This window comes from Eretmochelys imbricata, chromosome 1, assembly GCF_965152235.1.
Source record: "Eretmochelys imbricata isolate rEreImb1 chromosome 1, rEreImb1.hap1, whole genome shotgun sequence".
Taxonomy (NCBI): domain Eukaryota; kingdom Metazoa; phylum Chordata; order Testudines; family Cheloniidae; genus Eretmochelys; species Eretmochelys imbricata.
In genome coordinates, this window is record NC_135572.1 from 286,112,456 (window position 1) to 286,136,428 (window position 23,973).

The 23,973-nt window shown below is 40.0% G+C and overlaps 1 protein-coding gene across 3 annotated transcripts in view; it reads left to right on the forward strand.

The window, feature by feature from the left end:
* The window catches only part of PPFIA2 (PPFI scaffold protein A2), a 578,892-nt gene that overhangs the window by 302,508 nt on the left and 252,411 nt on the right, over positions 1 to 23,973 (forward strand). For all 3 annotated transcript variants that reach the window (XM_077807711.1, XM_077807712.1, XM_077807713.1), the window contains one exon: positions 18,888 to 18,989. In XM_077807711.1, coding sequence (XP_077663837.1) covers positions 18,888 to 18,989 — 102 coding nt within the window. The remainder of the gene's footprint in view (positions 1 to 18,887; positions 18,990 to 23,973) is intronic.

The following is a 23,973-nucleotide window of genomic DNA, read 5'->3' on the forward strand; positions in this document are numbered from 1 at the left end:
CCAAATATGCACTGTTTTGTTAACCATTACTGTACACACACATACACACACATATATAATTATAATTATTTGGAATGGATATATAAAATAAGACAGATGTAATATGGAATTGATAGTATTGTACTTGCCTGGTGAATTTCAGGCAAAGACCCTGTGTTCCTCAATGGTTTGGAGGCAGCCGGGGCCTGTTTGAAGTTGAACTTTCACTTAGAAAGCTAAATAAGGATCAACAGAGCTCCTGGTTTAGCTTTGTACATGAAAGTTAAGCTTCAAATAGTCCTGGACATCTCTGAAGTGCAGTTGAGGGGGCAGCTGGAATTACTTCCAGAGGAGAGTTGGGAAGGAGGAGAAGAATCTTCAGACTTCTTGCATCTCTGCGGTTAAAAACTGTCATATGTCATTTTAAACATAATTGAAAGTAGTGAGAAAATGTATTTGCTATCTTCAATCCCACAATTTCATTTTTATCCATTTTATGAACATATTTGAAATTTGGGCAGTGCTAATAGCATGCTATATAGGTACCTAATAAAATTAATGTCATGGGGATATAGTAATCTATAAAATAGTGTTCACTGGTAGTTTACACCTTGGTAGGCTGCAAATATTAGAGGATGACATGATCACATACACACTTGAGAGCAGTGCTGTCATAGCATTCAACAGAAGACAAGGGTGCACGTACACTGCATAGATAGTCACATAAGTAGCATTATTTTACATATTATTATATAGATACTGGAGGTCTTATTTTCATGTAAATTTCCCATTTGTTGAGTGTCATCACCTTGGCACTGCAGAGCTGTTGATAAGCAGTAATTTGTTTCCTGTAAATTGAACTACTTCTCATAGTCAGTGAATGCTGGATGTGTGGTAGGTATAATTTATTACTTATTGTCTACTTGCATCATTTATATATCAAAGAGGTTCTTTTATAGAAAATCCTGATTTAGTGTCCAAGTCAACTTCCATTGAAATCAGTGGGAATTTTTCCATTAGTTTTTGGTGGATTAAAATAAAATCCTTTTAGATTACAGACCATGTCATTAATTAAAATTAACATAAACTGCAAAACTATTTTTATCTTTCTTCTCAAAGGAAAAGTTACTACCTTTAATTCATTACACTCTCAGGGTTGGAAGATTAATTGTTTTATTATAGCTATTTAGCATTCTTATTACAAGTTTTGAAAAACTTTGATAATTTTACTACATGGCTGACTTTGAAACCAGAGTATGTCAAACTTTTAGTGCTCTGTAGTAGGTCCATACAGTCAGATACTGAACGGCAAGCTACTGCACTGTATTTTCACACACTGGTTTATTGCACACTAACTCGCAGTGTAGACAAGCCCTTTGTTTTTTATTGGATTCTGATGTAATTGAAAAGTGTTTATTCCTATTTCTCTACGTTTAATTTTTGGTGTATATCAGTGGTGGGCAACCTGCGGCCCGTCCGTATAATCCACTGGTGGGCTGCCAGATCATTTGTTTACATTTGTATGGCCGCCCGCAGCTCCCAGTTCACCGTTTCCGGCCAATGGGAGCTGTAGCATGTGACAATTTTAACCCTGGACTTCCTCTTTCAAATAAACTACTTTGGTAGTTGGCAGATACTAAATTGACAATATAGAATAACTAACAGAAAAGTCAAAAGACCAAATCAATAGCAAAAGTTATATACAGTAAAATCAGTTTGAGTTATATATAAGTATTGGTATAAACATTTGTACAGACAGACAGTTCATATCTTTTATTTCTCATCAAATAAAAAGTAAATCAAAGCTTCTGAATTAGCTACAAATTTAGATGACTAGAAATAGATATATGGAAATAGAGTAATAAATACATGAATATATGAATGCAGACATATAAATTAATATTCATCTCTAATAAGAAGAAACTAAAAAATCACATCAGTGAATTTCTACATATGGACAACATCTTAGAAATTTTTAGCTAAAAGTTTAACTCTTTACTTCCTTCAACCAACTTTTGTTAATTAGCCCCAGAACCAGAAACACTTCCTTACTCAGGCAGCACAGGGCATGGATCAGCATTCACCTTGCACTCCTGTCAGTGCATGGCCCAGGCTGGGCGAGCTAATGATCCAACCAGCAGGTCAAATTCGGTGAGGAATCCTGGTCATGTGCCACCTAAGGCACATTGTGCATATGCTAAGAAGACTCAGACAACTGTGAGGACTGTGTCAGAGTAAAGGTGAAATCCTGCTCACCCTAGTCATACAGGAAAATCTCCACTGAAGGTGTGGTCTGGTCTTGTGTGCGAGGTCAGTTTAGGTGGTGTTAATAGTACAGTTTGAAAACTTTCATTGGAAACTTTTTTCTGATGAAAAATGGTCTTGTTTGGAAAAAACTATTTAGACAAAGATTGTAATTTGTTACAATTCAGTTTTAGTTATTGGAAAAGAGTGTTTTATTTTGTTTTGTTTTGAACCATACCTGTCTCCTTCTCCTGCTTAGTATCACTTAAATCTCCATTCTTTTTTAATAAAGTTATTCTTAGTTTTCCTATAAACCATCTAATACGTGTTATATTGAAGTATGGGTCTTCAGCTAACCTAACAGGCTGGTGTGTGCACTGTCCTTTGGAGACAGCAAATTTAATAATTTCTGTGAGTGTCCAGTGAGAGGGTCTAGAAGTTGCAGAGAGAGGTCTCTGGAGAGCTCCGAGACTGGGGTTCACTGACTGTTACCTGCTAGGCAAGGTTAAGACTGGCAGAGTCTTGAGGAGTTTGCTGGTGAGATGGACAGACTGGTGTGGCAGAGAGCAGACACATGGTTTAAACCCCAGCAAACCTCTTTCGTGCTGAGGCAGGGAAGTAATATAGTGGCTTACCGTTCTGGGTGTCCTGACCGAAGCATTGTGGAGGTTAAAGAGAAGAATAAGGAGGAGAAGAGAGTGGGTATGAGACACATCAGGAGATGGGATGGTGTGACTGAGGCAAGAGGAGGGTTTACTGGTGGAGAGCAGATAAGAACCTCTGCATCTGTGATCAGGGAGAAGGAGAAGTAAATTGTTGGAGGGTAAGCCAAAGGATGGTGGAAAGTCAGGATGCAGAGAGAGAGGTGAGCAGGGGAGAATTTGAGGAGTGAGTCAAGGGTGGCAAAAAGGCCCCTGGGATTGTGGATGTGAATTATGATGGGTTGAGTGTGAGTTGGGCCTTAGTTGAGTTGTACATTCCTAGGATTAGGTCCATTGTGGCTTGCACTATCTCTCCACACACCCTGTATTTCAGGATACATTTTAGTTAATTCCTCAGGGCCGTGTACTGTCCTAAATCTACATGTGTAATGAGAGTTGCATATGTGCACTGAAGGCAATATGTGTCCCTGCAATCTGTGAAGGTCTTTCCAGGGCTGCACTGTATGGTAGAGATAGATCTATATTTATCCTCTATTTAGGTCTTGCTTTTATTTTCTTTTTGTAAGACTGTGGTAGCTGATAAACTTAAAATTCTATTTTCTGATTAACATTTTAGGTTAATTTTTGTTGCCTCTTGTTAATCCAGTTCAGCATTTTATTGTTTGTGTTCTGTGTATGCTGTTTTATGATCATTTCATGTCTTGAAGAATACACTAGTCAGTTAGAATGAAGTTAATCCCCTTTTAAATTTGTCCACATTCCCTCTTAGATTCTCTTCTTTAATAAAGCATACATAATCTCTAGTCTGAAACTGTATCTGCCAGCCTTTCCGTGTAGTATATTTGCCTTTTAATTTTCCATAATTAGAGATATTTTCTGCTATGTTTAAATACAAAAGTACTATTCTTTTCATTGAGAGAACCATGCAAGGATCAATGCCAGGATACGATCCTTAGCAATATCTACAGAAATAGTTTTTCAGTCTTCTAGTATCTGCCAAATGATTATGAAAAGTAGTTTTGTGTCGTATACGAACAGAGCATAGGCATTTTTTTCTGCTTATCGGTAAGCAGTTGGTGACAGAAGTTTGATATATTCACTCAGGTTTACCTTTGTTGTATAGTTCTTTTACTACCTCTCTTGAATGAATGACCAACAGTGTATGATTCTCCACAATCCAAGTCACCAACAATTTAACCTCATTTCTCAACAGCGTGCCGCAGTGATGTCAGTTATTAATATTTCTGCAAAGTATAGTGTATTGTGCTTACTGGAAAATTATGAAGTATTATAAATCAGTAAAATACATAAACCAATTCTTATAAAGTCATGTCATACAGCATCTATAATGTTATGTTTACTTCAAAATTCCCCGCATTTTGATTCACAAAATGTTCTGCTCTATTACATTTGTAATGTTAACCAGACTGATGTTTTATCATATTTCAATATTGGTGCTAGGGACATTTAACCTGTGATTTCATTTCATTTTTATACCTTTGTGCCTCAGTCTTCCAATCTGTACAATTGAGTAAGGATACTTGTAAAGGCTTAAGGACTAAATTATGTTATTGTTAATAGCTACTGTAGTAACCCTGCATTACGTACATGAAAGATAATTATGTTGTTCTACATAGAAGTATCTAAAATACAATGAACCCTGGTTAACATGAACAAATTAACACAAGATAATGTGCAATCTTCAGAATATTCATTTTAAAAAAGAAACCTTATTTGCATTTAATTAAATGAATTGCAAAGGAGAACTTTAGTTTATTATAATTGGAATTGCCAGGTCATAATCATCCAAAAAGAAATAAAATGTGTAGGTTGTTTTGAGAACCTTTAACATTTACTTTCTTGCGGATGGAGGCTGTCAAATCCTTTGAAGGCTTAAGCTTTATAGCTTGACGTTAATGATGACAAATAAGGAACATTTATTTATAGTGTCTTACTGCCTTGTGTTTTAGGTAATTTGTTCAAGCTTTTGTGCCTTGTGTCCCTACATCTGCTATCATAATATGAAAATGTTTTGTTTTAGTAGATTCAGTCTACTTTTAATATGTGATTCTTCAAAGTTGCAATTCTTCAACAAAAAACCTTCAAAAACAGACTCCAACGAGAGACTGCTGAATTGGAATTAATTTGCAAACTGGGTACAATTAACTTAGGCTTGAATAAAGACTGTGAGTGGATGGGTCATTACACAAAGTAAAACTATTCCCCTCGTCCCCCACTGTTCCTCAGACGTTCTTGTCAACTGCTGGAAATGGCCCACCTTGATTATCACTACAAAAGGTTCCTCCCACCCACTCTCCTGCTGGTAATAGCTCATCTTAAGTGATCACTCTCATTACAGTGTGTATAGTAACACCCATTGTTTCATGTTCTCTATGTATATAAATCTCCCCACTGTATTTTCCACTGAATGCATCTGATGAAGTGAGCTGTAGCTCACGAAAGCTTATGCTCAAATAAATTTGTTAGTCTCTAAGGTGCCATAAGTACTCCTTTTCTTTTTGCGGATACAGACTAATGCAGCTGCTACTCTGAAACCTGTCACAGAACTTAAACGATTTTAGAAACAAGTTAAAAGCATGAGGCCCATCATATCTTGCCCATTTTCTCCACCCCTTTGTCTCTCTCATCAATTTGAATGTGCAATTTCCATTAGTTTTAATGAAATAAGTGCTTATTGAGAGAACATTATGCTTCAGAATGTATTGGTTGTGATTAATGGTGGATATCCAACATCTGATGTATTGCCACAGTGTTAGATTATTTAAAAATCAAGGCAAGTGGGAAAAATTATAAAGACAGCAGTTGGGATAAATCTTTAGTAATTTTCCATAAACGGTCAGTTGTCAGAAAATGGGACAAACATGTCCATTTTTAATATTGGTGAGGCTTTCTCTAGCTAATATCCCTCATATTAGCATTCTCATTATAACCATCTCTTTTTATGAGTTTATAGTTCAGCTGTCAGAAGTAAAAACTCATTACTTCTGACAGCTGAGCTATAAACTCATAAAAAGAGGTGTTTAGCTGGAAATTGTAGTGCTTAGCTCATGTTCTCATAAAGATATGCTGAGCTGAAATTTACATACAGTACACCGTCTAATCCCTGGAACACTTTTGTTTAAAAAAAAAACCAAAAAATAAAACCAAACAGAACAAATTTCAAGAAATTCTTCCATTTGTTTGTACTGGATACAGATAAGGATTATTGGATTACGGATGAAAATAAATAGTTTTATAATATTGGGGGGTTGCTGTACCAAAGATAAGTTCAGTATTTAGAATACAATTTTGCTGTCTAGTTAGAATGTAATAAAATGCATTGTAATGACTCAACGGACAGCGAGTATGTGTTCTAATGTTCCCTTGTGAATAGAAATCAGATCTGTTTAAGTGTTTATGATTATAATGTTCCTTAAGAGCTGGTCCACAGAAGATGTAAATTAAACAAATACTTTTACTGCAATTGGTTGAAGTGAAATCCACCCTGGCAATTTGTGCTTGTGTCTTCTGAACAGAAGGTCCCAGGTTCTCTCCCCACAGATGAGTATGAAGTCCTATGAGACAAGAAAATAAGAGCAATAAATTGAATCATTATAACAAGTTTGAAAAACAGATGCGGTCAGGGTGAAATTCCCTTTATCTGCATAAAGCTTGAGGAATTGGGGTTCATGTGGTTACAGTGTGTGTGTAGTAGGTTGGAGGAGGGGGGCATTAGGGTGGCAAAACTCACCTCAACCTGTAATTAAAGTATGAGGTTGCAGTAATGATGCCAACTCCTTTGAACTTCCCTGCTGTACTAGCCTATGGGCTAAACATGATCATAACCATCTGCACCACAGGTTAGGATCTCTAGATTGTGTGCTCCCTCCCCATACTACCCACCTATGTGCTGGCTTTTGTGAGGCCACTGTAGAAATCCTTCAACAGCTGGTGAGTCGCACAGATTTTCCTAAACTAAGCCCTGGTCTACACTAAGACTTTAGGTCGAATGTAGCAGCGTGTGGATGGGTGCAGGTTTACATCGATTTAACGCTGCACGCTTCAAGGAAATCGATTTTAAGAGCCCTTACTCCACCCCTGACAAGTGGATTAGCGCTTAAATCGGCCTTGCTGGGTCGAATTTGCGGTACTGTGGACACAATTTGACGGTATTGGCCTCCGGGAGCTATCCCAGAGTGCTCCATTGTGACCAATCTGGACAGCACTCTCAACTCAGATGCACTGGCCAGGTAGACAGGAAAAGAACCGCGAACTTTTGAATCTCATTTGCTCTAGAAAAAAGGCGTGAAACGATTGTCTGCTGCTGCTTTCACGGAGGGAGGGAGGGAGGGAACGGGGGCCTGACGATATGTACCCAGAACCACCCGAGACAATGTTTTAGCCCCATCAGGCATTGGGATCTCAACCCAGAATTCCAATGGGCAGCGGAGACTGCGGGAACTGTGGGATAGCTACCCACAGTTCAACACTCCGGAAGTCGACGCTTGCCTCGGTACTGTGGAAGCACTCTGCCGAGTTAATGCATTTAATGCACTTAGAACATTTTCTGTGGGGACACACACACTCGAATATATAAAAACAATTTCTAAAAAAACGACTTCTATAAATTCGACCTAATTTCGTAGTGTAGACATACCCTAAGTAAAAAGAAAAGGAGTACCTGTGGCACCTTAGAGACTAAACAATTTATTTGAGCATAAGCTTTCGTGAGCTACAGCTCACTTCATCGGATGCATACTGTGGAAAATAGAGAAGATGTTCTTATACATACAAACCATGAAAAAATGGGTGTTTACCACTACAAAAGGTTTTCTCTCCCCCCACCTCACTCTCCTGCTGGTAATAGCTTATCTAAAGTGATCACCCTCCTTACAATGTGTATGATAATCAAGGTGGGCCATTTCCAGCATAAATCCAGGGTTTAACAAGAACGTGGGGGGGGGGGAGGAGGAAAAAACAAGGGGAAATAGGTTACCTTGCATAATGACTTAGCCACTCCAAGTCTGTATTCAAGCCTAAGTTAAATTGTATCCAATTTGCAAATGAATTCCAATTCAACAGTCTCTCGCTGGAGTCTGGTTTTGAAGTTTTTCTGTTGTAATATTGCAACTTTCATGTCTGTAATCGCGAATACAGACTAACACGGCTGTTACTCTGAAACCTAAACTAAGTAGTTACTCTGCTGTCAGCCCTCAAGGGGCTTAATTGTGGAGGGTCTTGCGTGGTCCCCCTTCACACTTGTTTGAATTTCACTCATTCTGCATGGTTTTATTTCCTGTTTTTAAAAAATGGATATCCCTGGTAACATTGTAATCTCTCCATTCTCACAAAAGAACACAAGTTTGATTGTACATGTCCAGCACTGCAATATCTTACTATATGGTCAAATATACATATTGTTATTCTTGTATTAGTAATTAGAATACCATCTTGTAAGACATCAAGGACTACAGTGAGAAGCTTCATAGAGGGAAGCTTTAATCTTTAAAGTTTGTCAGTATAATAATATTACCAGAAGCTGATGTCATTTTAAAAGCAAACAAACCCCCAAACCATACAAAACAAAAACTGAAACACTGTTAATGAATTCAGGTGTTTCAAAGGTCAACAATGCACTGATCTTTCTGAATGCAGAAAGACTGTTGGTAAATGGGGTTATTAATCTCTGCTTTAGAGGAGTTTTTGAAGAATTTTGAGCAGTGCTGGAGAGACACTTGAGGCACGTGAAGCATAAACATAGGAAACATTTATGTTTTCCAATATTAGGCCATAGGTGATGTTTTGAGAGGTATTTACATGGTTTCTCCTTTTGCATCTGTTGGAAAATACAAAAGAATGTCAAAATCTTTTTAAAGATTTTATTCTCCATGACTTTTAAAAAACATTATTTTGAGGGTTTGGGACCCCTTTATTTAATTTAATTTATTTATTTATTTAACAAAAACAACAGTTAACAAATCACTCCAATGTTGAAATGACAAAACGGTTTAAATGAAGCCATGCCCTTCGTGCGAACGAAACAAACCCAAATTATACGCACCTGAACGCAATGGAGGTTCTCCATGATGTTAGTTGTATATATAGTCCCAGTTCCACCCTCTTCTGCTTTGTTGTTGTCTTGGGCAACAGCGTACTGAATGATACCCAAACCCAAGTTATTCTTGTGTTATGTGAAGGAGTAAATCACTTCCCTATTGATTTTCCCCACAACATTCATGATTTTATAGACCTCTATCATCCCCTCCTATTCATCTCTTTTTCAAGCTGAACTGTCCCAGTCTTTTTAATCTCTCCTCATATGGAAGCTGTTCCATACCCCTAATAATTTTTGTTGCCCTTCTCTGTACCTTTTCCAATATTTTTAAGCTGGGGTGACCAGAACTGCATGCAGTATTCAAGGTGTGGGCGTACCATGGATCTCAGTTAATACATGAAGGTATTAATGCCTATTCTCTTAAACTGCTGGAGTTTGGGAAGAACCTAAATACATGAGATCAGAAAAAGATTGACATTTTCACTATTTAAGGGATCAATTGATACCATATCAGTATAAAAATGTAACTAAATACCAAATCTTGAATCAAGAGAAATTTTCATTTGGTAAAATAGTATCCCACTGACCTTGAGCATTGACAAGATTGAAACATTTCATTTCCATGTTGATCCTTTTAAACATTTGTCTTTTTTTAAACATTTTGAAATGAAAAGTCATTTCAAAGTGAAAAATGGTGATGTGGTGACATTTTATGAATTTACGTATGTTTTGCCAAATTGATCGTTTCTAAAAAAAAAAAAAAACACCAAAAATTTTTTAAAAAATCAAAACATTTTGTTTCAGCATTTTTTTTAGAACAAAACATTTTAATTGTTCAGATTGAAATGACTTGCCATTTCAATTTTTTTTAAAAAAATCAAATGTTTAAAAATGATCATAATGGAAATTAAGTTCTTCAATCTTGTCACAACAAATGCTTTTTTTTGACTCAAAACAATTTTTTTTCAGCTTGTCAAAGTTGTCATTTAACCAAAAAATCCATTATTTGCTCATCCTGGGTATACTACAAGTTTGAAGGGAAGTGCTATAGGTGCTCCCAGCACTAGAATCTAGAAACTAAAAGGTAAAATACACCACGTGAATTTCCTTTAGCGGTTATGCTAAACAAACAAAGCAGTTCTTAGCCCAGCCACTAGAGGCAATCTACAACAGAGATTTAGAGGTCATAAATTCTTGGTGAATCCTCTTCACACTCTCCTCCTGCCTGCAGATCACTGCCCTGTGACCATCTCCTGCAGTTATCCCAGCTCTCAAGCTGCGTTCCTCCTTCACTGCCAGTGCTTAGGCAAAAACCTCCAGCCTTCTGTTCCTTCTTGCATGCATCTTTTCGCTTTCTGCTGAGCTTGGTCCCCTCTGATCTCAGGTTGTACTTCTGTTTCCTGTACTAGAGGAATTATAGATCTACTCTAGCAGCTGGGAGTTAACTGGGAGTTAACACAGTGCCCAGTAATGAGCAAGTAGTTTCAGTTTTCATTTTGCTTTTTATTTTGTAAAACATTTAGGTATTCTGGTCTGTCTTGGGTCCAGTACTATTCAATGTTTATATTAATGATTTAGATGATGAAGTGGAGAGTTTGCTTATAAAATTTGCAAATACCTTTCAAGCTAGGAGGGGTTACTAGCTCTTTTGAGGACAGAATTGGAATACAAAATGATCTTGATTGGAGAATTGGTCTGAGATCAATACAATGAAATTTAATAAAGACAAGTGCAAAGTGCTACACTTCAGGAAGAAAAAAATCAAATGTACAAATACAGTTGGAGTATAATGGCTAGGCAGTAGTGCTGCAGAAAAGGATGTGGGATTGTAGTGGGTCACAAATTGAATATGAGGGTCAACAGTGAGATGCTGTTGCCAAAAAAAGGCAAATGTCATTCTAAAATGTTGTAACAGGAGTGTCACACGTAGGATGTGGGGGGTAATTGGTCCATCTGTCTCACCTACTTGGCACTGGTGAAGCCTCAGCTGGAGTTCTGTGTCCAGTTTTGTGCACTACACTTTAAGTAAGATGTTTCAGAGTAACAGCCGTGTTAGTCTGTATTCGCAAAAAGAAATGGAGTACTTGTGGCACCTTAGAGACTAACCAATTTATTTGAGCATGAGCTTTCGTGAGCTATAGCTCACTTCATCAGATGCCTTCAGAGTAACAGCCGTGTTAGTCTGTATTCGCAAAAAGAAATGGAGTACTTGTGGCACCTTAGAGACTAACCAATTTATTTGAGCATGAGCTTTCGTGAGCTATAGCTCACTTAATCAGATACTGTAAGTAAGATGTGGACAAATTGGAGAAAGTCCAGGGAAGAGCAATAAAAGTGATGAGGTTTAGAAAACATGACCTATGAGGAAAGGTTGAAAGAATTGGGTGTATTCTGTCTGGAGAAGACAAGGCTGAGGGGAGATATGATTGCAGTCTTCAAATATGTTAAGGGCTGTCATAAAAATGATCAATTGTTCTCCATGTGCACTCTGGGAAGGACAAGAAGTAATTGGCTTAGTTTGCAGTCAGGGAGATTTAGGTTGGCTATTAGGAAAAACCTTCTAACACAGACAGTTAAGCACTGGAACAAGTTATCTAGGGAGGCTGTAGGATGATCATCACTGGAGGTTTTTAGGAACAGGTTAGAGAAACACCTGCTAAGGATGGTCTAGGTATACTTAATCCTGACTCGGCCTGGGGGGATGAACTTGATGACTGCTTGATGTCCCTTTCAGCCCTACATATTTTTTATGATTCTGAATGGTTCTCAACTACATCTGAATTTAGAACTTTTTTAAAGATCTGCCAGCTCTTCAAAGATATGCACACGTAAGTGAAAATCTAACATTTTGATTTGACTATTTTTTCAGTCACATTGTGTCTATTGGCAGAAAGAAAAGGAGCACTAGTGGCACCTTAGAAACTAACCAATTTATTTGAGCATAAGCTTTCGTGAGCTACAGCTCACTTCATCGAATGCATTATTATATAATCGGATGTCTGTTATATCTCAAGTGAGCTATTGGGAGCGGGGAAATATTCAGCAGAGTAAATAGACTAATAACCTCCTGCAGTATGTTTATTCAGACTTCAAAATAATTGCAGTTTCTTATATTTTAAGTCATTAGCAATTTTTCTTTATTAGTCTTTTCATATTATAATATAAAAATAGTGCAAACATCTGAGTAATTTCCATATAGTTTTAATCCTGTTTAATTCTTAATCGGCTTCAGAGCCCAACAACTTCTGTATCAACTTTAAGAGTGCAGTTGTGCTTGTCAAATTGTATTAGTTATGCGGCAGATTCTACCTTCCGGGGTCCTAAACTATGACTGACCATGCAACATTTCTGCTACAAACAGTAATTTTAGATGACAGTATTCTTTTGGTTCCTGTACATCTAGGAGGCAAATGTAAGAGGAGAGGTCATTGGCATCACATGCTATTACATAACTGGGTAAAACAAAAACATGTATTTCTTTGCTTTCCACTTGAGCTTTCATACTCTGGAGATATTTACATGTACATTACTCAGACGACATCACAGACTTAATGATACACTTTAAAAGAATTTCAGCATTTACGCATGTTTTTCTGAAGCATGAATTCACAAGCAGCTTGTTGTGAAGTTTTAGGTGTTGTTAAGTTACCAATCAAAAACCAAATATGACAAAAATAATTTGATTGTAAAGACCAAAATCAAATTCACTGTTACAGTGAGACATTCTCTGTAGAGGTCTTAGAAGGATTTTCTTCTTGGAATTTACATAGTGTCACCTTTCAATTCAGAGAAGTCAAAGCTCTTGACAACTGGGTGCTATCTATTATTTCAGATAAAAAGGAAACTTGACCACTGAATGTTCTTCAGCTCTTAATGAACAAAGAGGTAACTGCCTTTTGTAAATATCAGAACCACAAAGATATCAACAACATAGAGGAAATTCAGAGAACAACAAAACCAAAATAATTAAGGGGCTTGAACGTATCGACTTCTGGAAAAGATCTAGAAAGCTGTATATAGATATCTTGGCCCAATGAGGACTACTCAGTACTATGAATATAGTCTATAGCTTTTTGAGAGCTGTAAATGATGACGTGTAAGCAGGGGTGGAAGTAATATTAAACACTTACTGGTACGGGGGTCTGCCTCTGGGGCCCCAGAAAGGGGGGGCCGGGCTGGGGTCAGCCTCCCCAAGCCAGCCCATCTGCGCCGCCTGGCCTGCACCGCCCAGGGCTCCAGCGGTGATTTGAAAGGGCCCGGGGCTCTGGCTGCTTTTGCGATAGCATGTGGGAGCCCCAGGCCCTTTTAAATCGCCAGCCCTAGGGCAGCTGCTCCTTTTGCCCACCCCTGTCAGGGAGGGTGGGGGCAAAAGGGGCAACGATGTTAAAGTGCTGCTCTGGGTGCATGGGCCGGTACCGGCTTCTTACTGGTACGCTGTACCGGCCTACTTTCACCTTGGCATGTAAGATAATTCTGGTGATCCCTAGACATATAACTGAGGGCTAGCCTACACTGGCAACACTAAAGTGCTGCCATGGCAGCGCTTTAAGATGGCTTTTGTAGTCACAGCAGAGAGCTCTCCCAGTGCTCTAAAAAAAAACAAAAAACCACCTGCCACGCAGGGTGTAGCTCCCAGCGCTGGTGCACTGTTACACTGGCACTGAAACTTGCTGCAGTCAGGGAGGTGTTTTTTCACACCCCTGAGCGAGAAAGTTGCAGCGCTGTATATTGCCAGTGTAGTCAACCCCTTAGAGTAATGACTTGAAATTAAGCAATGGGAAACTTAGGCTGATGACCAGGGTAAGTTCTGTAAAACCATAAGAGAGTCTCCCAAATGAAGTAGTGGAAACTCTGTTGCATAATTATTCAAAACTGGACAGCCAGAGCACTGGGGACATAGTGCAGGGACAGTCTTGCATTTGGTCTAGTGATGAACAGACTACCTGATAAGTCCATATCTAACTGATACATATAGACATTAAATCTAAAGAACAAAAAGTTTATCATCAGACTGTATCTCTGCCTTACTGTAGCTAATCACTATGAATCCTCCTAAATCATTAGGTGACACGTGTAATCCTTGACATCAGCTGACACCCTTCCCAGCATCCAAGCATATGCCAACAGCCTAAAGCATTTAAGTTCCAAACAAAAAGAGCTTACATCTGGTTATTAATAAAGCTGAGTTTTCTGTACCATAGTACAGCCCCCAAGTCAGCAATAACTACAGGATTTTAGATAGCAGTCACTTGACTTATTTGTTCATTAAAGACTATCTAGGAATTGGAGGATGGAAAATGAAATATGCTAAAATATTACCTTTAACATCTATTCATGAGTTTTTGAAAGCATAACATTTATAGCTAAAATAGATAAATCTATCAGAATATTAGAATATAGTTAGAAATCTCTCATGCACTGTGATATGAGTACACAAAATATATAGCAAGGCTATCAGTAGGATTTGAGATTGGAGGACTGTAACTTTTATTTTCCAGAAGCAGGTATAGAAAGAGCATATATGTGTTTTGAGTATCTAATTTAAACTGACTTTTATTTCTTTATATTAATGTTAAATATAATATTATCCCTTGGTATACGGTTTAAATGACATCACTTAAATATATGCAGTGTTGTTGTTGGACCCACGATATTAGAGACACAAGGTGGGTGAGATAATATCTTTTATTGGATCAACTTCAACTGGTGAGAGAGAGAAACTTTTGAGCTTACACAGAGCTCTTCTTCGGGTCTGGGAAACACACTCACTACTAAATACAAGGTGGAACAGATTGTTTAGTGTTAAGTAGTTAAATATTTCAAGGGACCATTCAAGGTGAAGTGCCCCATTAACACACCTCCTCTCCCTTGCCTCCATATGACTGGAGGGAACAGCTGGGGAGGGTTAGTGGGTTACAGATTGTTGTAATAAGTCATAAATTCAGTGTCTCTTTTTAGTTCATGCTTTTTAGTGTCTACCAAAGTTATGAATTTAAGCTTCCAGGCTCGTCTTTTGAAAGTGTTATGCAGGTTTCCTTTGAGGATGAGGACTGACAGGTCAGATAAAATGATTGCTTTGTGAAAAGTGTTCACCCACAGGTGATGTGATGTTTTTGTCTTTTATCATTTTCCTGTGTATAAGAGAGCTCTAGTCAGATTGTCATTGTCCGATAGTATATCAAACCTACAATAAACTGCATAGACAAAAGTATAACACTTTTTAAGCACTGTGGCCAAATTTTAAAAAGCAACATAGTCACTTAAGCGCTTAAATTCCACTTTCAAAAGTAACTTAGGAGCTTAAGTCTCATAGTCCATCTATTGATAGAATATAAATACTATATAAAATATACCAAAAGAGCTTAAACTTCTGAAATCAGAATAGAAAAAAGACAATGTTCATGAAACATAGTCTATAGAAAAATGTGTTTGAATAGTGTTTGAAATTAACTTCTTTGCATTTCACCTCGTCTGAATTACAAAGCTGAAGAATTCATGGGATGCCTTACAATATGGTTTCTGAAAGCTGTTTATTTACCACAGAAATATTGGAAGGCCATAGAAATTACAGAGACTGGAGTGTTTTGTTATTTTATTTTTGTTGTAAATCCCACTAATTCCTTTGTTCCTCTTTGCTTCAAAAAAGAGCCTTTCCCTATTGCATAATATGCTGATATAACTACACAGCAGCAATAGTAGCAGCATAACTAGGGCCATTTATCACTGTGTGAAGTAATTAATGTAAAGAACAAAAGAGACTACAACATGATAATTCAATTAAACACAGAAAGCGTTAAAATACTACCTCTGAGGCATATGCCTACTAAATCCAAGAACCCTTTTTATCTTTCTTGTACTGCACATAGCATATTGACTGCCTTGAGAAGAATCCTGTGCATCTACATATTCAGTTTGGTTACTGGGAATGACAATATTGCAATAAAATGAATGCACCATTTAATGTGTACAGTATGTACATATCTGGCACTGGTTTAGAACAACAGACTAATGGTCAATCCCAGAGACTTCAATGGGACTTTTGTCAGAATGACAACTGGAGACTCCTCTATTAGACTGTTACTCTTTGAGAATTTTTAGAAAATGGTATTATATGAAAGGCTTCTGTCAGGGGGTACCCACATCCCATCCGTCTCTGGGGGAGGATTGGGGAATCAGAGTTGTGATACCTCTGCGGTTGCAGTCTACCAGATGGTTCTTAGACTGACAGCAGTACAGCCTGTGGGTCAGAGTCAATATGACTGCCCTTGGGGTTCAGGGCTGTATGGCCTAATGGCCAAAGTCAATATGGCTGCCTTTGACATTCAGGGCCTGATGTACAGATACAGGGTCAAACACCAAAGGGGGAGTGGTGGCCAGGGTAGGGGAACCCGGGCCCACCCAACTCCACTGGTTCCCGGCCCAGAGCCCTGTCAGCGGCGAGTGTGTTGGCCACCCAATCAGTGGGGATCCTACTGCAACACGCTGAGCTTACATGGGTGGGAGATACAACTCACTCTGCCTCCCTGGGCCACTTCCTACCGTGTCTTCTGAACCTATAGGCCAGATATTATTGGGATCTCTAGGTTCCCTGGTGCAGGTAGCTCACTGGAACTCTAACTACTCCCGCCAGCGAACTGTAGGTAGCAGGTATCTGGATTGGTCCCTGGGATCTCTCATTCCTGCAGTCAGGGGCTGTAGCAGCGCATTGCCTGGGGCCTCCAGCAAGCGTGCTTCCTCCTCAGTGGCCAGCCCAGATTGAGCTGAGCTGCTCTCCTTTATTGTAGCACAGCAGTTGGAGCATGCCCAGCACGGTCTGAGGGGTAGGACTTGCTCCGCCCATAGTGTGGGGTATGCACACCCTGTCACAGCTTCACATATGATATAGTCTAAATCCAGTTTTACCTTCAGTCTTGATTTCAGTGGGAGTCCTTTATGACTAAAGACTGCAAGACTGGCCCCAAAATAATACTCTGCTGACATGCTGATGATTTAATTTGAACCGAAAATGTCAAATAGAAATATTAAAGCTTTTAGTATTACACAACATGTGTAACATGTGACAATAAGACACTAATACATACATGCCTTTCTCCCATGCTGTAAGCTACAGTTGCCATAAGCAGAGGTTCATGAGTTTCATACCTCATATTTCATAGAGGGGGCCTGTTAACAAGATGTTTTTGGTAGGGGTCTAGTCATTGAAATTCATTCCCTTTATTGGTCCAAGTGTGTTTACCTTCACAGGAAGGGTGTTGGGCAGGGGTGAAAGTAACTTAAAAAGACTTACCAGTACTCCGGAGTACTGAGCCAAGATTTAAATGTCCCAGGGCTGCGGCTGGAAGCCCCCGGGCCTTTAAATCACCCCTGGAGCTACCAGCTGCAAACACAGCTGGAAGCTCAGGAGCAATTTAAAGGGCTCCAGGCTCCGGCCGCCGCTACCACCGCAGAGCTCCAGGACCTTTAAATCACTGCCGGAGCCCTGCTGCCGCTACCCCAGGGGCTCCGGCAGTGGGGCTCAGGCAGCCCTTTTCAGGGCCCAGGGCTCCCCGCAGTGACGGGAGCCCCGGGCCCTTTAAAGCATTGCTGGAGCCTTGCCGCCGCTACCCCAGGGGCTCTGGCAGCAGGGCTCGGGTGGTGCTTTAAAGGGCCCAGGGCTCCACCCGCTGCAGGGAGCCCGGGGCCCTTTAAAGCACCAGCCCGGGGAAGCCGGTCCGGTCTGACATGGCGTACTGGCTTTTGCCGGTACGCTGTACCGGACCGTACCAGCTTACTTTCACTTCTGGTGTTGGGGGTGTTATAAGCTTGTATATGAGGGTAGAGGACTTCAGTTTAGTGTGGGGGTGCTTGGGTGGTGATGGTGGCCTTTGGTATACAGGAGGTCAGACTAGGTGATCGAGGGGTCCCTCAGAGCCATAAACTCTAGGACTCTTATCACTTTTTTTGTTTTAGTTCATAGTTGCTGGAACTGCAGCACTCCCTGACTTGAAGTGGTTTCCATTATATACAGGGTTTACAGTTTGGTTCAATGCCTCTCAGCACCCCACTATAAAAATTCTTCCAGCACCCCTGTTTTAGTTGGTAATTTCAGGTTTGAAGGTAAAAAAGATACTGTCAGCTTCACTGATTGGCAATTGTAATTTTAACCATGTCTCAGTGTTCTGAATGGGTGCTTTTCATCAGCTGTGGCCAGGGTTTTTGTAGAAAAAGTGTCTCTGTGGTATTTTTATTGTTTTTTTTTAAATCAGTTAAAACCTAAACAAATCAAAAGTAGAATATTACCAACCTCACAGGAAAGTTATGCACCTTAGGCTCTGATTCTGGAAAGCACTTTAGTGTACACTTAAGTTCATTTCTTTTTATGTCAGTTTTTAATCACCTGCTTAACTTAAAGTACCTGCTAAAGTCCTATTAATTCAATGGGACTTTAGCTGGTGCTTAAAGTTAAATAAATGCTTAAATACTGTCCTGAATAGGATGCTTTCTTGAACTGGTACCTTAAAATGCTAATATGGTAGAGCTTTTTGAGATCATTGGATGGACAGTGCTATAGAAGCAGCTTATTGTTGTTATTGATTATGGTATTGCAATTAATTTGCTTCCCAATCTCTAATCAAAATAATTTGACGTGTTCAGAAATAATTTGCTAAACTGTAGGCCAGATCCTCAGCTATTTCAACTGGCCAAGCTCTGAAGCTGACTTTGACCCTATGACTTTCTAGAATCCTTTAGTTACACATAGTTATGAATTATGTACCAGTAACCACAAATACATATTATTATAGACGATAATACTTATCTATGCTATTTTAATTTTTAAAAGTCCAGAAAGGCTGCAGTATAAAGTTACTTAAATATTAAATCCTAAATGTTACAATGCAGATTAATTTTGGGAATACACTCCAAAATGTACATTTAAAATAATCTTGGTATTTATTTCCTTTTTATAGGAATTTGCTGCACTGACAAAAGAGTTAAATGTGTGTAGGGAGCAACTGCTTGAAAAAGAAGAAGAGATTTCAGAACTGAAGGCTGAAAGAAACAACACAAGAGTAAGTATATAGTAGAATTTTTATACATATATGCTTTTAGGACTAACTTTGTATGAAGCAGAAGGAATACAACTGTGTGCCTACACCTGTTAATTTCCTTTAATAATAATCATAATCCTGACATAAGCATATCAAGTTTGTAAGAACTTGTTTATTTTGTGTAACAAGATAAGTTTACTACAATTCTTCTACAAGAAAGTGTGATATATTTTATGTGAGGGAAACAAACCATTATAATTTTGACCATAATGTGCTTAATACACTTTAACCTGATATTGTGGCCCCAGGAAGTTGATGGAAGTTTTGCTGTTGACTTCAGCAAGGCCAGGATTTCACAGTCCTGTAAAACTCGAGGGCCACATTCTCCTCATACTTACTTGAATGCAGAATTTGACTGATAGTGTACATTGGTTTGTATTGTAATCAGGTTTGAAAACGTAAAGAAATCACCCGTTTAGATCTAAAATACTGTAGCTCTTGAATAATTAGTGCCAATTTTAAATGGGGGCATATCTGTAATATGTAGATAGGTGCATATATATTCATATCCATTAAAAATGCTGCGTGCTGATGCATATGGTGAATTTGATGCTCTTCATAAGTTTCTAATGGAAAGAATCACTCAAGAAAAGCTAATGGTCAATAATAGGCATTTACTAAATGAGAAATGCCATCTTCAGGGCACAGCAGGAGCTAAATCAAGCTCTGACATTGACACCACTTTTGCAAACCATGAAACTTAGGCAATCTGTTCCTGTGCTAGGTGAAGAGAAATCAACAAGAGATTTATTAGGGCAACTAATACCAGTGAATAAAGGTTATAGAACGTGATGGCCTTGCTAGAGGGTACATTTGAAATCCTGGCAGCTAAAGTTAATAAACTTACCAATGTGTTATGGAATGGAGAAGCAGTTAAACATGGAAGATGAAGACCTAAGAGATGGGAAAAATACACTATATAGTAAATGCAGATAAACTAATGTACTCATCCAAACCAAGGCTATGGAAAGAAGAATGGAACAACTTGACAATCAAGTCAGAGACACGAGGTGGGTGAGGTAATATCTTTTATTGGACCAATTGAACTTTTCACCAATATTGTCTCTCTAATATCATGGGACCAACACAACTACAACTGCAGACATTCAAGAATGTTTGAGATACCTGCAACTGTGAAACAAACACAAGTCTTATCCTGATGAATCTGCATTAGAATTACAGTAACTTTAACTCCCATAAACCTAAACATCAAAGTGTACTTTTTAGCACTATTGTGCATGTGCTATAAGTGACTTTGTAAAAATGACCTTTGTTACATATTTATTTCCTCTCCATGATCTTGGTACCATATTAATTGAATTCAGTTTTTATTTTTTTATGTCAGCATTGCAAGGTCAACCTGGTATCTGCAAGAACAATCAGTGTTGAGAGTTCTTTGTTGAATAAATAATGCGTGTCACAAACTGGCTGGTACCATACTGTACAGTCACCAATCTTTTGCAAGTGGACCCATGTGCTTCCAAGGCCACTGGGCTTGGGTAGAGTCTAGTCACTGTTTCTAGTGCTAGGAGTATAGGGCAGACTCATACCTCTTGTTAGACATACTTCTTTGGAATGTGGAGTACCACCACTCAGCTCCCCTTTATCCTGAAATTAGTGTCTGAGACCTCCTGAGCCACTTTCCCTCTCCCCCTGTCGCATATACAAACTCCCCAAGAGCTCTGCCTAGGCTCTGGGCACTCTGAGCTTCTAGTTTAGTTCCTGTAGGGACAAAGAGGCAGGAAAGCAAAGAACACAGGCTTATCAAAGGAATTTCTTAACCACAGAATCTTTACTCTTAAAGCACTCAAGAGTTACAGATCTTTGAAAATAAAACCAAAGACCTGAGAAACACCCTTCATTGGTCTGATTTCACCCCTTCTGTGACTCTGAGGTTTGTCAGTGTTTCAGGCTAGGCAGAGACCCTCCTGTTCTAACCTTCCTGCAAGACCTCCCTAAAGGTGAGGATGGTCAGCCCTCTCACCCAGAGAAGCACTGCGCCCTTAAGTAAACTCTCTGTCTCTTAGCCATGTGCTTCACTGGGATGCTACAGCCCCCTCCCCCAGTCATGCTTACCTTACCTGCAGGCCTCTGCATAGAAAAAACATTGTTCCATGTGGATGAGAGACAATCAAAGTTGCTGGCTCCAGATCAGTCTTGGTGCCTTCAATGAAGTTTCAAACACCTTTCTGGACAGGGTACTGTCTGTAATTCAGTACAATAAGCCACCCTCAGGCAAGTTTACAGATGTGTTCAGCATGTTACTCCAAAATAGAATTCACAATCTGATACAGACATATGTTGTTCTCAGAATATAATGCTGCGAAAACAGCCTACTAAACAAACAAAAGTATTCTAATAAACTAATAATATAGCAAGAGCCAAGATATAGTGTGGCATTCGGAAGAGGAAACCAAGCCAAAATAAGTGAGACCAACTGACTCTCCCCTTGTTTGAACCCAGCCCCCTCACTACATTTGATACAACCATAGGCAGGCTTACCTAGCTTCTCCAGATGCTTTCGCTCTCAGAAGTCTTTATGCCCGTGACAGATATTGCAACCACATGCAGTATCTTTATGGACCATATTGTATTAAGCGTATGAATGGTGGTCCAGGGATTGTATGCAGTTCCAGGGCGGGGAGATTGCCACAGCTCCTCCAGGCAGTAAGAACAGTGGATGAGAGGGTGAATTATAGGTTATAACCACTTCCAGAGAGGTGCCACCCCTGGGAGAGGTTTGCATATACTGGTTCAAACTGGATTTTCCAGAGACCAACAGACAAAGAAAGGGCTTTTGGTATAAAAAGACTGTATTTAAACTGACTCAGGGTCTTCTTTCTGATCCAGCAAACAGGCAGGATCTTCTGTCCAAGGGGGGCAACCCTTGCGGAAGGGTTGGAAAGACTTTGGCCTGCCAGGGCCCCATAAGACTGATGGGTGACTCCTGGTATGTTTAGTATGGCGTTTTATATCTGTGTATGATTTTTGTTATGTTTTCTCTGGAGTGCTTTTATCTTAAGAATAAATGTGCTTACTGAAAAAGGGCTGTGTGGTAACTTATAACTGCTGGCAGTACACTGTTCACAGAGAAAGCAAAGCACGGGCTCTGTCCTTTAGTCATACTGGCTTTCTGGGGATGTCTCAGTGTAGCCAGAGAGCTGTGCAGCCTTAAAACTCTGGACAGGAGGGGGAGAGGCAAGGGTCTCCACCGGGGAGAGGTAATGGTTGCAAGCTAGAAACCTTAAGTGTGTGCCCATATGCCCAATAGAGGAGGAATACAGGTGCAGTTATCCTGAAACTGTGACAATCTCTTCCTCTTTTGAAGAATAGAGCCTCTTAAAATGCCCTGATACTCTGATTTTCAGAAACAAGTCTAGCCCAAATTCTTCACATGCTGCTGAGAGAAAAGGAAGGAGGAACTCCTGCCCGTATGCTCATTGGCATTCCATTCTATGGAAACCTTAAACTTAGGCACAAAGAAAGCAGGGTCTCAGCTCCCTGCCTCAACCAGAGCCCCCCAGGAAAATGTCTATTCCTTCTCACAGTGTTTCTTAAGTTCAGCCCTGCAGTGGGTTTCTTCCCTGGGATGAGATACTCACCTTTGGCCTTATCCATGTGTTTTCTGTTTCTTACATTATCATAAGATACAATAGAAATTAGGGCTGTCAATTGCAGTTCACGCCCATGATTAACTGAAAGTAAAATTAATGTGTAATTTTCTTTAATGTGTTAATTGCATACCTGGGGGGGGAAGGGGGCAGGGAGACATAGATAGGGGGCTAAAGCCTCAGCCCATACCTAGATGCGGGGTGGGGCTGGAGCAGCCCAGTTCCGGAGGTGGCAGTAGGAGATGTGTGTGTGTGGGTGGGGTGGGGGGGGGCAGGGGTTGGAGGAGCCCCAGCCAGCAGCTTCCCGGGGAGGCGCGGGGAGGCTGGAGCCGCACGCCCCGAACCCCGAGAGGGGCTAGATCCCTAAGCCCCATGCTGGGCTGAAGCTCAAAGCCCAAAGGGGCTAAAGCCCCATTCCAGGCTGAAGCCCAGAGCCCCACACCCTGAGAGGTGCTGAAGCCCACACAATGCACCCTGAGGGGGGCTGAAGCCCCATGCCGGACTGAAGCCCCGAGCCCAATGCCCTGAGGGGGGCTGAAGCCCGGAGCCCCCAGCCCTCATCCTATATTTGAAAATATAGAAAACCCCCAAAATATTTAAATAAATGGTATTTTAATATTGTTTAACAGTGCAATCAAAAGTGCAATTAATTGTGATTAATTTTTTAATCACTTGACAGCCCTAGTAGAATTATCTTTCATTTCAGAACATAGTTTGCAATTCTTTCAACATGTGAGGCAAAATAGAACAGTACTGGACCACCTGTATCTATATTGCCTGGCTCTGCACTGATGACAGCAAGACAAATATGTTTTTGACAGTAAAATCATTTCATGTGACTTTGAAAAAGTAGAAAGAGTAGAAATTTCTATAGTAACTTTTGTATTGAGCAGAGGCGCTGACTTTCTAATGTGCCAGGGGGTGCTTGACCCCCCCCCCCAGCCGTGCCCCAGGCCCTGCCCCCATTCCTCCCTGCCACTGCCCTGATCACACTCCACTCCAGCCCCTCCTGTACCCCATTCTGCCCCCTCCCATGAGTGCATCTCACTCTCATTCCTTCCCCTCCCCACAGTGTGTCCTGCATGCCACGGAACAGCTGGTGTGCGGCGGGCGGGAAACACTGGGAGGGAGGGGGAGGCACTGATCAGTGGAGCTGTTGGTGGGCAGAAGGTGCTGGGAGTTGGAGGAGGAGAGCTGGCTGCTGGTGCATGCTCAGCAACCACTATTTTTTCCCCATGGGTGTTCCAGCCCCGGAGCACCCAAGGAATAGGTGCCTATGCTACTGTCTAATTTCAGTTTTGAAAGAATAACCAGCCCTACAGTATATGGAAAGG